Below are 14,794 nucleotides of genomic sequence, written 5' to 3'. Positions count from 1 at the left end.
ATTCGTTCGTGAACCGGATATCACAAACTGCTTTGTTTTGAACTCTCTCACAACAGACACGGAAGAGAAGACAATGATGAATAAAGTCGTAGTTTTTGCTATTTTTGGACCAAAATATATTTCCGATGCTTCAACAAATTCTAACTGACCCTCTGGTGTCACATGGACTACTTTGATGATGTTTTTCTTACCTTTCTGGACATGGACAGTAGACCGTACACACAGCTTCAATGGAGGGACTGAGAGCTCTCGGACTAAATCTAAAATATCTTAAACTGTGTCCTGAAGATAAACGGAGGTCTCACGGGTTTGGAACGACATGAGTTATTAATGACATCATTTTCACTATTCCTTTAAGTCATGATGCTTTTGGGAAACAGACCATAATATTAAGCAGGGGTGCCATGTCACTTTACATTATGAAACAAATATCTGACATTCGTATGCACATCTGCACTTTTTGTTGTTTCTGATCAGAGAATTCGCTAAATAAATCAGTCAGCGAGCAAGTAAACAAAACACTGTGTTTCAGTTATGACTCTTCTGCACATCTCTGATTGGCCATTGCATTCATAAGTGCAACAAAATCGTTTCTGAATGGTTATCATGAAGCGTTGTACGAACGGATTTGTCTCTGGCTCAGCATCAGCCAGCGAACGCAGATTTGAATTTATTTTATCTTATCACACCGGAGTGATTGTATCAAATATATGAAAAATATTATTCAGCTAATTATTATAGTTTTTTGTTGTTTGGAAGCTGCATTTAAAATCCACTTGGCTCAGAAATCTGACGCCTCTGATATTAAGAACAATTGTACGATCGTTTTTACAAACTTCTTAGGCTTCTACAAAGCTTTTGGGAAACTCAGCCCAGGCTAGTAAGATGTTGTGAGTGCAGGTGCGAATTAAATTAATATTTATGAGATAAACTATATGTTTAACTAGTAGGTTGCAGAATTCATGCCTACACAAAAGAAAGCTCTGTAGGCTCTGCCTCGGTACGGTTTCATCGACTCTTACATTGTCTTAACACATTCAGTAAAATATTTCATATATATAAAAATCTGGATTACTTAGCAAAATCAGCAATTTATCTCACACAGGCCATCAATACATGGGTTATGAATCATTATTTCTAAATGTGCATTTGTTTTTCATTGATTTATCAACTCTATTATTGAGAAGATTGGATATGTCAGGCCACATTGCTTTTTAGTCTCAAAATGAGGCATTGCTCCTCCCCCTTAATAACATCAGACCAATAAGATAATTTGCTAAATGTACTGTTATGGCAACAGTTCAAACATATTTGCAGTCATTTTGCAGTCATTGGCTGTTAACTTTTAAACAGAAGACACTCAAACCTTAAAGGGGGGCTACAATGGTGTTTCATGTATTCAGAGTTTTTCAGTGTTTAACATGAGTTTATGTGAAACTGTGTTATGTACCATTTAAACGGCCCATTTGACCTGCAATCACCCTACTGTACACAAACTGTACTACTGTAATGTACACACTACACTGTAAGAAACGGACAGTGAAATTCATGGTAATTTACTGGCAGCAAGTGACAAGTAACTTACTGTAGAAAAGAACTACAGTAATTAACCGACAGCAATAGTTAAATAACTATTCTCACTGTGTGTTCAATTACAGTAGCAACAATGAAACTTCAAAGCACTTCTTTTTACAGCAATACTGTTTTAACTATAAAATGAATCCCCCACCCCCCATAATACTGCTTGGACTTCATAATGTGAAGTCATCACGCTGCATTTAAACATTTTTGACAAACTGACTTCACATACCCCTAAATGAGGACAGGTGTAAGCTAACACATAAGACAAAAATACATAGGAGAAACAAAAAAATGTTTTATTTTGAATAAAAAATGTGGGAAGGCTTCAACTGAGGTTCTTTCCCAGTTTGGGGAATCATTAGTCTCTTCCTTCCAACATGTGAACCAAAAGTATCCCACTGTCAGTGGAGAAGAGGGGAAAACGTTGTGCATAGTTATACAGGTTACAGTTCGCACATTACATTGTATTATAACATTTTTTTATGTCAGTATTATTCATTTCAAATAAAGGCTATTTCTTCAGAGGCAAGAAGGTCAACTAAAAAATATAAACTCAATTTACTTAATGGATAAATTCCATTAGAAGGAATTCTTAAAAGACCGTTATTCTATCAGAATCTCACCTCTATCTAGTTATTCTGCCGGTCAAAGTCAGTGAAGTCTCTCATGAATACAACAACACGTGGGTTCATATATGATGTCTTACGCTGTACATTTTTCCCAATTTTCCTGCTTGTCTGGACCTTGCTACTACACTTGCTGGACTCAGGATTAACATTGGATCAACAGAAGATCTCTGCTGGTGTCATATACATTTGCTAAAATCTTATGTTTCTTTCTGCCAGATCCTAGAGGATTAGCAACTTCAAATGAATCTTGATACAAGATTATGGACACTGAGGATGGTGATTCCTGGAACAAATTATTGTTTTTGATGACTTTACCATCTCTCAGGTCTTCCGGGGTTGTTGGTGTGTCTTATTTTGCCAGGAGATATTGCTCTTGAACTGAGGTCTGAGAGAGTAATCCCTTCACTGTATCCTTAAAGGACACATACTGGCAAAACCTCTCTTTTCCATTTGCACTAATTCCTATGTAAACTGAGCTTGGATCAACATGATTGAATTTACACTTGAAGAATGATTTTCATGTCTGATCAGTTCTAAATACAAAATACTTCAGGGGTCTGTTTCACAAAGGAGGTGAGAGTATGTTAACCTTGAAATGAGGGAAACTCTAGGTTTTCTGTTTCAGAATGGGAGTTTTGTCAAACCCGAGAAAGCAGGGTAAGTGAAGCCCGTTTCTGAAACAGGTAACTTACTCTATGAACCTAACCTGGTCAGGAGCAGCTTTTCTTCGGTAAACCCAGAGTTTCTTTCAGTCTCCTCCTCTTTTTAAACACTTCATTGATGCACGCTGGAAAAATGCTCTTCTTACTAAGTGTTTCCCCCCCCCCCCCCCCCCAGGTACAAATATAAATATATAAACACTAAATAAATAAAGATTGATTTTCTATATAAGAAAATGATATAAGATACTTTGTCTTGTTTCCTGGGGGGGTCTAAATTAAGTGCATTTTACTTAAGTAAAATTATATGCCAGTGTGGTAATAAAAATAATCTTAATTTAAATGGAAAACAATATTATTCTGAGTGTCTATTACTAAGAGCAAATCTACTGTAGCTCCGCCCTTCATCGACACATGAGGTTAAATACGACACGTGTGAATAACGGCCTCAATGGTGTAGGCAGTAATATTTTGGGCACGGAAAACTAGCTTGTAACGTGATTGATTGGGTTAGAGTCCGGCTTTTGCAGAACTCGTTCTTCTCACTTTTCCCATCACATGCCACATTAGAGTTTAATGTAAAAAAAGAGTGATCCAGTAATAAAACTATTTTATTAATAAAAGTTATACATGGGGAAATACACAAGTTTATCTGCTCTGATTAGTGTACTAGTGGTCTGTGTGTGTGTGTGTGTGTGTGTGTGTGTGCGTGTGTGTGCGTTAAGTGCCGCATTAATATAGCATTTTATGCACTGCTGTTCAAAATCAGTTTGATTTCTTTAATGATTTTTACTAGAGTCTCTTATGCTCATTAAGGCGGTATTAATTTGATAATAGGTTTCCTATTTTAATATAGTTTCAAATGTTAATTTCTGTGATGCAGCGCTGAATTTTCAGTGTCTTCAGTGTCACATGATCGTCAGAAATCATTCTAATATGATTTATTTACAGTGTGTTAAACAGTTTTTTTTTTGTTTGTTTGTTTTTTGGAACATGTGATACTTTTTTTATTATTATTTGATGAATGAAAGGAGGAAAAATAGCATTCATTCAAAATACTGATTCCAAACTTTTGAATGGAAGTGTGTGTATGTGTATATCAAACTTATATATATATAACAATTTGTCCCCCCCAACGTTCAAGACATTGTTACAGCCTTGATGATTACAAATAATAATAATAATAATAATAATAATAATAATAATAAAATTATAAATAATAATAATAAGTTATTTGTGTGCCCCTGTTAGCCTATTTCTCTATGCGATGGGCTGGTCCTGCTGATTTTCTATATTCAGTCAACATTTATGCTCTTTAGTTCACACATTACCAAATTTTATAGTATACAACATTTACATAATTTAAAAGTATATAAACTTTCAATAAAATCATAAATGCTAAATTGTTAGAATGATGATATTAAACTCACCCTTCACTGAGAGAGAAACAGCAGAGCTTGATTGTGATGAGACTGATCTTCCTTCTATGTGTCCTCTACACGTGTACTGACCCTCATCAGATGATTCAGATCCTTCAATAGTGAGAGTGTTTCTGTCTACAGTGTAACGCTGAGACGACTGTAACTTTACACTGTCTTTATTCCACTCATATCTCCAGTCTCTGTTAGACTCAATCACACACTTCAGAATCACTCTCTCTCCAGTGAATACTGTATTGTCTGGAGTCACAGTCAGAGTAGATCTGGGGAAATCTGTGAAGAAAGGCAAAAGAAGAAAAAAAGTACTGACACAAAACTAACAGTAACAATATTGTAAATGGTTTACACAATTATACAGTTCAATTATTATCACTTATTTGATAATATCTGACATGTTGTGGTTTGTTCCTGTGGTCAGTTTTGTGCTCTCAGTGTTTTCTGGAGGCTCTGGCTCCGTCTCGTCCTCAGACAAACACCTCTGACTCGTCATAGAAAGCAGAATGAAGCTCCTGCTGAAGGAGAGCTGAACACCTCCAACTACAACCTCATATGAGGAGACACTGAATCTCCATCAACTTCAGCAGACGATCTGAAGACTTCAGCAACTCATTTAACATCATCATCTGGAAGTCACTTCACTCTCTCTGACTTCAGGACTAAACTCATCTCTATTGAACTCTGTGACTAAAGTAATCATTAGGTGTGTAACGATACACTCATGTCACCATTCACTTCAACACATGACACTGATCTCACTATATACTCCAAACAAGACTGAAACAGAGTTCAAATCACAAGTTTTATATTTAGTTATTGTATCTAAGGCATATAAACAGTTAAATGTTTATTAAAATGCTAAATGTGGTGTTATATCAGGAATGGAGTTGAAAAGGTTTTGGTTTGGTGCTTCTCTCTCATGAAGAGCACAATAGAGACACCAGAATAGAAATATTGAGGATTCACCAAATAATACTGCATGTAAATTAATAAAACTGAGGCCAGTGAAAAGCTGAGTTGTTAGTAATTGTGTAAAAGCTGTAGTCACAGAGTCTCTGAGCAGAAACATGAATGTCCAGCTCTGTGTGTAATCATAGAGACAGAGACTACAGTAAAAGTAAAGAGAGAGACTGTCTCTCCTCTGAACACACACTGATCTGATCTGATCTCACCTTCACTACAGCTTCTGATCTCCATCTATTAATACACTTATGAGCAAATATTGAGAGAAACAGCATCACAGTATCATGATCACTGTTATGAACTCACAATCATTATGAGGAAAATACTGCACTAAATTAAATAACTGGTTTGCTTGTAGTTGGTGTTGATTAATACAAATGTTTCCAATTTTCCAATCATATACTGATTTGTATATTCACTCAACATTTCTGTTCTTTAATTCACATATTACAGTGTACAACATTTACATAAACTTTAAATTTTGTCAAATAGGTTTCTTTATAAGGACAATGATATTAAACTCACCCGTCACAGAGAGAGAAACAGAGCTTGATTGTGATGAGTTTGGTCTTGTATCTCTCTGTCCTCTACACGTGTACTGACCCTCATCAGATGTAGTTACTGCTCTGATAGTGAGAGTGTCTGTGTTTACAGTGTAACGCTCAGACGACTGTAACTTTACACTGTCTTTATACCACTCATATCTCCAGTCTCTGTGATCAGACTCAATCACACACGTCAGAATCACTCTCTCTCCAGTGAATACTGTATTGTCTGGAGTCACAGTCAGGGTAGATCTGGGTAAAGCTGTGAAAAAAAAGGGACTGAAACAAAACTAACAGTAACAATACTGTAAATGGTTTACACAATTATACAGTTCATATGTTATGTCATATTTGATAACATCTGTCATGTTGTGGTTTGTTCCTGTGTTTAGTTTTGTGCTCTCAGTGTTTTCTGGAGGCTTGAGAAGTGTATTCCTGCAGAACCGGAGGCTGCAGTTTCAGGACCGCAACTCTGGGACCGCAGCTTTAAGACCCTAGTATTTTTGTGACAGCGCCACCTACTGTACTGGATCAACACTAATTAAAGATGGACGACGTGGACAGCAATCAGAAGGTGAGTAGCGATATTTAATTACGTTTTATAACGTTTAAACGGTGCAAAGTTTACATAGTGAGAACTGATACCTATGAATTAATAATTAATTCCCACCAAAATAAGAATTTGTGAGCTAGTTTTATTAATTACTACGACGTTAATTCGTGGCCATGATTTCATAAATCCTTGTTGTGTTTTAATGACGTAAAAAGTATTAAATAAGTGAATCTAGCCTGCACATTAATTAAACTTATCAGATGACAAGAGCATGGTTGATGTAAGGTTTGTAAGATTTAACTGCAGCTTAATGTTTTAGTGTGAATACTGCACTGTAAAATTTTTCCAGGATTTCACAAGATATAACTGTAATATTTCACAGTTAATTACATTATTACCACTTCACAGGCTTTAACTGTGATAATTCACAATATAATACCGTATTTAGACTTTTACTGTGAAAATAATGCAGGCGCGGGGCTTTTACAAGAAACTACTGTGAATGCCACCTTTTTTGAGTGGCAACTGCGGCAGCGCCATCAGAGCGTCATCAGAGATCTCTGATCTACGTGGTCTCATTCGGTGGATTCAGACAGCGGTAAGTGTTTAAATGTCAAACTTTATCAATTTGATGTTTTTTATATGATAGTGCATGTAATTTAAAAGTATGAACCAAATTAGCGTTAGTTGTAGGTTCTGTTGTCATGTTTTTGTAACTTAGCTGGAGCAGACTTGCATCGACATTTAAGCACGCAAATTTGAATGAAAAGACGTTGGTTGTAGTGTTAATTATACCGTATTAAGTTAACTTAACCGTGTTGAGATGTCTGATTAGATACACCGTCGAACATTTAACTTTAGCTTTACTTAAAGCTTATCTTAGTTACTCTAACAGCGTTCTCTCTTTTACCACAGCATTTTCTACATTGACCGACGATAAATAAAGTTATAAGGTAAGATGTGGCCTTAATGTGGGTATTATGACAGTTATTATCAACTAGATAAATTATGGTGTTTGTGGATTTGGGCAAAGGTGGATTAAATTCATCTCAAATTAGTAACTTTATAATTTTCTTCCCTTCTGTGTGTGTGAAACGGAGCAACCGTTGTCTTTCTCGTCAACAGAAAAATGAATGCGCATGTCCATGTATTTTTTTAAATATCTTGTCTCTGGAATTTTCCACTGCCAAAATAAATGTTTTGCGCTGCAGTTTTCCCGCTGTTAGACCAATGTGCACTTATCTGTGTTTTGCCAGTACATTAATGTTGGTTATAACTAGACAGTCCAAAGTAATTGCAGTGATTTGTATATGTAGGATATACGTTTGTAATTATTGTCTTTTAATCATCATCTGGTAATGGTGTTTGTATATACAACTTAAATACAAACCGTATAGTTTAGTTTCCAGTAGCCTACAGGGTGGTGATGTAGCTTTCTAGCTACACTACACACTGTTCATTTTAAAGTGTGGACGGAGATCGTATTCGTTTTAATTCTCAGTTTCTAAACGAAAATGCAGTAGTGTGGACGGGGCCTTAATTTGTGTGTCTGTGCTGGAGACCAGACCAGATTAGACCAGAGACAAAGCTTAAAAAAAGTCAGAAACAACTAGAAAACTGGGTGCTTTATTGTGAAAAAGATATAAGAAATGAAATGTTTATCACATCATCTGTGAACGGGTAATAATTCTAGGAGGAAGAGTACAAGTAGAAACAGCCATAGGGAGATGGACAGGCAACAGGCTCTTACTCCATCCTCTGCAAACGGAACATGTAAATTATGTCAATTGTTGTGTGCGAATGCTTTGCCTAGGTAAATCACACACCTCTACTTTGGTGAAGGTCTATTCTTGACTGTGTTTGTGATGGAAATGTTTTTCAGTTCAGTTCCATGCATTTTTTTTTCTGAATTACAGTACTTACACCTGAATTACACCTTTGTTTAAACTGAGCTAACTTTAGTTTGACTCTGTACTGCAAAAGCAGTGACCCACTGAAGGTGGTGACTGGGAACTGACACCTTTTTCATCACACTTGAATTAAACTAACAGGTTTCTTCTGTCTTTTTGTTTAGGTGCTTCTTGGGCATCAACCCAGAGACGGGCACAAAATCTAAGAGGCAGAGAGGTCACATGAACCAGCAAGTCTGCACTCTTATCAGGAAGCTCATTGACTTCGAATGGATGTCAATCTAATGTAAGCTGTGTTCCAATTTAAGAATGGACTAATGAAACACAGTATCTGTGTTAAAGGAACACGCTGACTTTTTGTGACTTTATCTTATTCCCCGTATCCCCCAGAGTTAGATAAGTCTATACATACCCTTCTCATCTCCGTGCTTGCCGTAAGTCTGTGTGAGGCACCCACCGCTAGCCTAGCTTAGCACAAAGACTGGAGGTAAACGGCTCCAGCTAGCATACTGCTCCCAATAAGTGAAAAAATAACGCCAACATTTTCCTATTTACATGTTGTGATTTGTATAGTCACAGTGACTCTAACCATCTTCTAACCGTATACATACTGGGAACTATATTCTCAGAAGGCGAAGCACTGCTACTTGGGGAGTGATTTTCTCACAGCACCTGAGAAGCCCTGTGGTGAGGAGCAGAGAGTTTGCTCAGAATTGGAGTAAATCACTCAAGCAGTGCTTCGCCTTCTGAGAATATAGTTCCCAGTATGTATACAGTTAGAAGATGGTTGTGTCTCATATGACCTTGTTATTTGTACACACTGTGACTATACAAATCACAACATGTAAATAGGAAAATGTTGGCGTTATTTTGTCACTTATTGAGAGCAGTATGCTAGCTGGAGCCGTTTACCTCCAGTCTTTGTGCTAAGCTAGGCTGGCGGTGGGTGCGTCAAACAGAGGCACTCAAGGAGATGAGAAGGGTATGTATGGACTTATCTAACTCTGGGGGATACGGTGAATAAGCTAAAGTCCCAAAAAGTTGGCGTGTTCCTTTAAGCTAGATGTAGTTATGCAGTAATAAGTTTACTGAAGCTATTAAAGGGTTAGTTCACCCAAAATTGAAAAATCTGTCATTAATTACATCCCCTCATGATGTTCCAAACACAAGAATTTTGTTCTACACAAATTAAGAAAATTTTAAGCAATCTGAGAGCTTTCTGATCCCACCTATAGACTACTATGTTATAACCATTTTCAAGTCCGAGAAAGGTAGTAAAACCATCGTTAAAATAGTCCATGTGACTACAGTGGTTCGACCTCAATGTTATGATGCGACGAGAATACTTTTTGTGCGCAATGCAATCACATGCATGATCGAGAACACATCACGTGAACAGCATCGGATACTGGCACAGAAAGGAAAAAAATTGTTGAATAAAGTTGGTATTCTATTTTGTTTTGTTTTGTTTCTGCGCAGTAAAAGTATTCTCGTCGTTTCATAACATTAAGGTTTAACCACTGTATACATATGGACTATTTTAACAATCTTTCCAGGCCTTGAAAGTAAAATAATTGCTGTCCATGGAGGATACAGAAAGCTCTCGAAATTCTTAAAATATCTTAATTTGTGTTCCAAAGATTTTTGGGGTGAACTATCGCTTTAATGTGTTCTATAGTGTCTCCTGATTCAATGTAGAGTTTAGACAGACTGCAAAATAAATGTGTAAAATTAATTGTTTTTACGTTTATTTGAATTTAACATGCCTTGACGTCTAAAAAACGTCAAATTTACAGTACTTTACAATAGTTTTAAGTGTAAATTTACATTACTTGCTACTGTGTTGAATTACTATGCAATTTAGCATGCAATTTTTCCTTAAAGGGTTAGTTCACCCAAAAATGAAAATTCTGTCAGTAATTACTCACCCTCATGTTGTTCCAACCCCGTTACACCTTCGTTCATCTTCGGAACACAAATTAAAATATTTTTGATTAAATCTGAGAGCTGTCTCACTCCTCCATAGGCTTCTAAGGGATTGAAACTTTGCTGGCCCAGAAAATGTATTAAATACATCATTAATATAGTCCAAGTGACTACAGTGGCTCAATCTTACGTTTACCAAGCAACGAGAATACTTTTTGTGCGCAAACCCCCCCCCCCCCCCCCCCCCCCAAAAAAAAAAAAATAATGACTTTATTCCACTATTCATTTCCTTCTCTCTGGGCCTCGGGTGAATTCATGTAGTATAACAGCGTAGCGCTTCTGTGTTATACGTCACATGCATCACACACATGACCAGCGTCGGCCAATAGTGAGCCTACGTGTGACGTATAACACAGAAGCGCTACGCTGTTATACTACATGAAAAAACTCAAGGCCCACAGAGAAGGAAATGAATTGTGGAATAAAGTTGTTTTTTGTTTTGTTTTTTTTACGCACAAAGTATTCTCGTCGCTTTATAAACTTAAGATTGAGCTACTGGAGTCACTTGGACTATATTAAAGATGTCTTTAATACATTTTTCTGGGCCAGCAAGTTTGGAGGAGTGATCCAGCTCTCAGATTTCATCAAAAATATCTTAATTTGTGCTCTGTAATTACTGACAGAATTTTCATTTTTGGGTGAACTAACCTTTTAACCTCAATCATGTTACTTTCAGTCCTGTTACTCACGTTAAAAATAATAGGACTGGGTAAAAGTAACAGGAGTGATTAGAGTCCTGGATTGTTGATTTAATATTAATTGAGAGTACTATTCACATAATTTTTTTTTAATAGTTGAAATTACTTAAATTGTAGACATTTTAGGATTAGTCTTACAATGCGAGCACCATACTTACAGGGAGTCAGTCCACCACAGAGTAACTTAAACTTTTTGTCTTTCTTATCTTTTGTATATAGTGGATAGAACCCACACTATGCAGGTGCCAGCTGCGAGGGAAAGAGCGAGACACCTGCGACCCTCTCTATTCCCACCTTTTTGTCTTTTCTTACATCTCTCTCCCTCACTCTCTCTTCTCTGTCTCCTTCTTTCTCTTTTGACACACATTCCTGTTACCCAGTGTCAATCCCTGTTGCCCAGTGTTTTATTCATGTAATTAAATTGTATTTTACTTCTAAAAAATAAAAGTTATGTCACTGTTTTTATCAGTTTTGTTTGGTCCATCATTTATGCTAAATCACAGTAATAGATAGACATTCACAGTTATGTACAGTAATTCTACAGCTGCTTGCTGCTAAATTACAGTAATAGATAGACACTAACTAATTTCACAGTTAAATACATTAATTCTACAGCAGCTTACCGCTAAATCACAGTAATGCGATGTCATAATTACTGTGAAGTCACAGTATACAGCTGTCATTTCACAATAATTTACTGTAAAAATGTTACAGTTACTTACTGTGAAAGTCATGCAATTATTAACCTGCAATTTATTGTAAATTTACAGTCAAATAATTAACAGTGTGGCTTAATAGTCATCGTTTTACCATATTTATGTATAAAATATCTTTCATAATTAAACTGCACTGACTGCCTAGCTGCAGTATATGTTAGCCTGTTGTTTTGCCATTGTTTTGCAATGATAAATGAGATGTTGAGCAGTGTTAATAGCTTGTTACAATTTGGCCTAATCTGCAGGTCTACTCCACATCCAGTCCATTGATTGACACTGAATCTCAATCAACTTCAGCAGACGATCTGAAGACTTCAGCAACTCATTTAACATCATCATCTGGAAGTCACTTCACTCTGGATTTAATAATCCATTCATAAAAACACACACTTGCTCCATTCTTGAATTAATCTGCCTTCTGAATAAATAGACTGAATGAAAGACATATTTAAAAGTAGTATATAATTGCATTTCCCCCCAGCATTTGAGATATATTATATACATGTAATTAAAAAAAAATAATAATAAAATAAATTAAACAATTCTAAGCTGGTGACATTATTTATGTAGCTGTAATAGACCGAGGGTCTAAGAAATGTGGGGGTGCTAAGAAAATAAATGATATTGATGATACAAAGTAACGCGTTAGAGTACTCTAATTACTTTTTTCCTGAAATTTGTAACTTAACGCGTTAGTTCCGTGCGTAAGTAATCAGTAACTTCGTTATTTTTTTTTAAAAAAGTAATCCGTTATTTTAAGGAAAGGAAAATCCCTGCAGCCTGCTTTTTGTCAGACAGTAGTCCTAGGTCTACTGTGCCACCTGCGGATGTATCAGCGGAGCCGAATCTCTGTGATCGTAAAGTCAATGGCTGTGATGCGTCTGTGCCCTGCGCCTGACCCTGTGTGTGTGTGGGTTTTTTTTTTTTCGAACTCCCGGCAAGATAGCAGAGAGGACAGCGTTTGGTTTATGGAAGTACGCACATTATTTTCAATTTGTCAACGAAAAAGAAAAGAACATAACGGTAAAATGCACACTCTGCTTTGGTGAAAAGCTTCTGTCGACCGCCAAAAATTCTACCTCAAATTTAACGCTACGTTTTAATCACTACTTTGAAGAGTAAATGTAAGAGGACTGTGTTAAAGCGAATTTAGGCTTGTGACTGTGAGTGACACTTTAATAATAATTAGTTCGGCTATTAAGCGATTTGTCATTTGCCTGTGTGGCAGTGAAGGATTTAATTCGGTCGGTTTGTTATCATTTTTATTTGACAGGCAGCTGTTAATTTCTGTTAGATCATTGGCTGGCTGGTTGTTCGTCATTTCTAAATGGATTTAAATCTGCAAGTCTGTTTAAGGTTGTGTTTACAAGTAAGCATACTTGTACTTTGATAACTGCATTATTTAAAGTTAAAGAAAAATCAGGAGTTATCTTGTGGTGCTCATAATATACAGTAGCCTAGGCTACTCGGGCTGGGTAACGTTAGGTGCGAATTTTGATTAATAATATGTTCTGTGATAATAAATAAATAAAACGCCATGTGGAATAGCCGATTGCTGACTGTCTTTCCTGTTATTGTTATCCTGCAGTGTTAATTTAGTCGGATGACTGACGTTATTCATTGTCGGGAGTCACGACTTCTAGGTGCATTTAAAGGGGCCGGGGGCTGTGTCTGTCATGTGTGAGCCGCTGCAAACGGCTTTTAATTTTTGGTAACGCATGAGTACTCTAACGCGTTACTTTTATGAATAGGTAACGCTGTATCATAACTGATTACTTTTAATTGATGGTAACGTTGTAACCTAACTAACTACTTTCCAAAGTAACTATACCCAACACTGCCAAGTACACCCGGCTGCAGCCTGCAGATCGAACCCACACCTACTCTGATTGGTTCAATCGTCTTTCATTGTTTTTAATGTTTGAATCATTTTAATAGTTTTAAAATTGCTTGTTTTATTTTTGTTATTATTTTTCTTCATGATTATTTTACTTTCTTTTATGTAAAGCACTTTGAATTACCATCGTGTACGAAATGTGCTATATAAATAAACTTGCTTTGCCTTGCCTTCATAGATTTACATGATCGGAAATGTGTGTGTAGTCGGTGTAGGACGGAGAATGCGGTTTAATAAGCTATTATTACTGGACACGTGTGCTCAGCATCAGAGTTTGAACAGTGAGTTTAACGTTGAAACAATACATTGAAGTCAGATGTGGAAGTTGCAAATCATTAAATATCTGTCCACTGTTTTTTTATGTAAATAATAGAGAGATTGTCCAATCTCAAACTATTCAATCTGATTCTGAGTGAAGGCTACTTCTTTGACATCTGGAATCAAAGCTTGATATCATCATTAAAGGCTTCATAACATCTTTAAAAACTGAGATAAATTTGATCCAACAACTACTGTTTGTGTTTGGCATCTGTGTGAGCAGCAACCTGGGAAAGTTATTCTGTAGCATCATAAATGCTCGACAACAGTGAAGGACGAGAGAGGACCAGGCCTGGATTTATTTTGTGTTTGGTTTTTGTTTGTGGGGCTGTCGCGCTGTTTTGTGTTTATTTTGTAATTAAACTTTCATTTGATTGTCTGTTGGTTCCTGCCTCCTTCTTCCCGTGACTGTGAAGTTTTTAAATTGTTACATAACAGAAGTTAACATAAGATTCAAAATTAAATTTCCAATTGCATTAAATTGTCTCAATGTCGTCTTATAATTATTAATATTAAAATTTAATAAAACTTATGATTAGTGTCATGGAACGTTCTGCTACGCCCTCCTCTGGCGGCATCAGATCCCTCTCTCCTGAATATTAGGACTGCATTTCCCAGTGTCCCTCTCCCCAATCATCCCCGTCTAACCCTGCTTAATTATCTTGATTACCTTCTAGTATTTTCACCTGCACCTTGTGTTCTCCCCTTTATATTGACTGCTATTCCCTTTTATATTTTGTGAAGTTTTGATTTACCCCTGGTCTGTATTGTTATGATCTCTGATCCTTGTAACCCGATTGATGAGATTATCTGAGTTCTCTACGAACGTCTGCTTAAGTTCCTTTTCATTGCCAGCCTGAGTTTATGTCAGCTGTTCTCTGCTTACTCACCTGTATTAACAAA

At 36.5% G+C, this 14,794-nt stretch overlaps 1 protein-coding gene and 1 long non-coding RNA gene across 3 annotated transcripts in view; one reads left to right on the top strand and one right to left on the bottom strand.

The window, feature by feature from the left end:
• Window positions 1-14,794, bottom strand: part of LOC128017541 (basement membrane-specific heparan sulfate proteoglycan core protein) — a 1,082,135-nt gene that overhangs the window by 621,592 nt on the left and 445,749 nt on the right. The window contains exon 17 of the mRNA XM_052602945.1: window positions 4,300-4,581. Coding sequence (XP_052458905.1) covers window positions 4,300-4,581 — 282 coding nt within the window. The remainder of the gene's footprint in view (window positions 1-4,299; window positions 4,582-14,794) is intronic.
• On the top strand, window positions 6,701-11,503 carry LOC128017449 (uncharacterized). Of its 2 annotated transcripts, XR_008184452.1 has the most exons (4): window positions 6,701-6,964; window positions 7,282-7,319; window positions 8,441-8,562; window positions 11,180-11,503. It is a non-coding gene; the product is annotated as an uncharacterized LOC128017449 (long non-coding RNA). The 2 variants fall into 2 exon arrangements; XR_008184453.1 differs by lacking the exon at window positions 6,701-6,964 and having other exon boundaries at window positions 7,195-7,319.

This window comes from Carassius gibelio, chromosome A7 (genome assembly GCF_023724105.1).
Source record: "Carassius gibelio isolate Cgi1373 ecotype wild population from Czech Republic chromosome A7, carGib1.2-hapl.c, whole genome shotgun sequence".
NCBI classification, from domain to species: domain Eukaryota; kingdom Metazoa; phylum Chordata; class Actinopteri; order Cypriniformes; family Cyprinidae; genus Carassius; species Carassius gibelio.
Note: the sequence above shows the minus strand (reverse complement) of the source record. Positions and strands in the feature narration are given on the sequence as shown.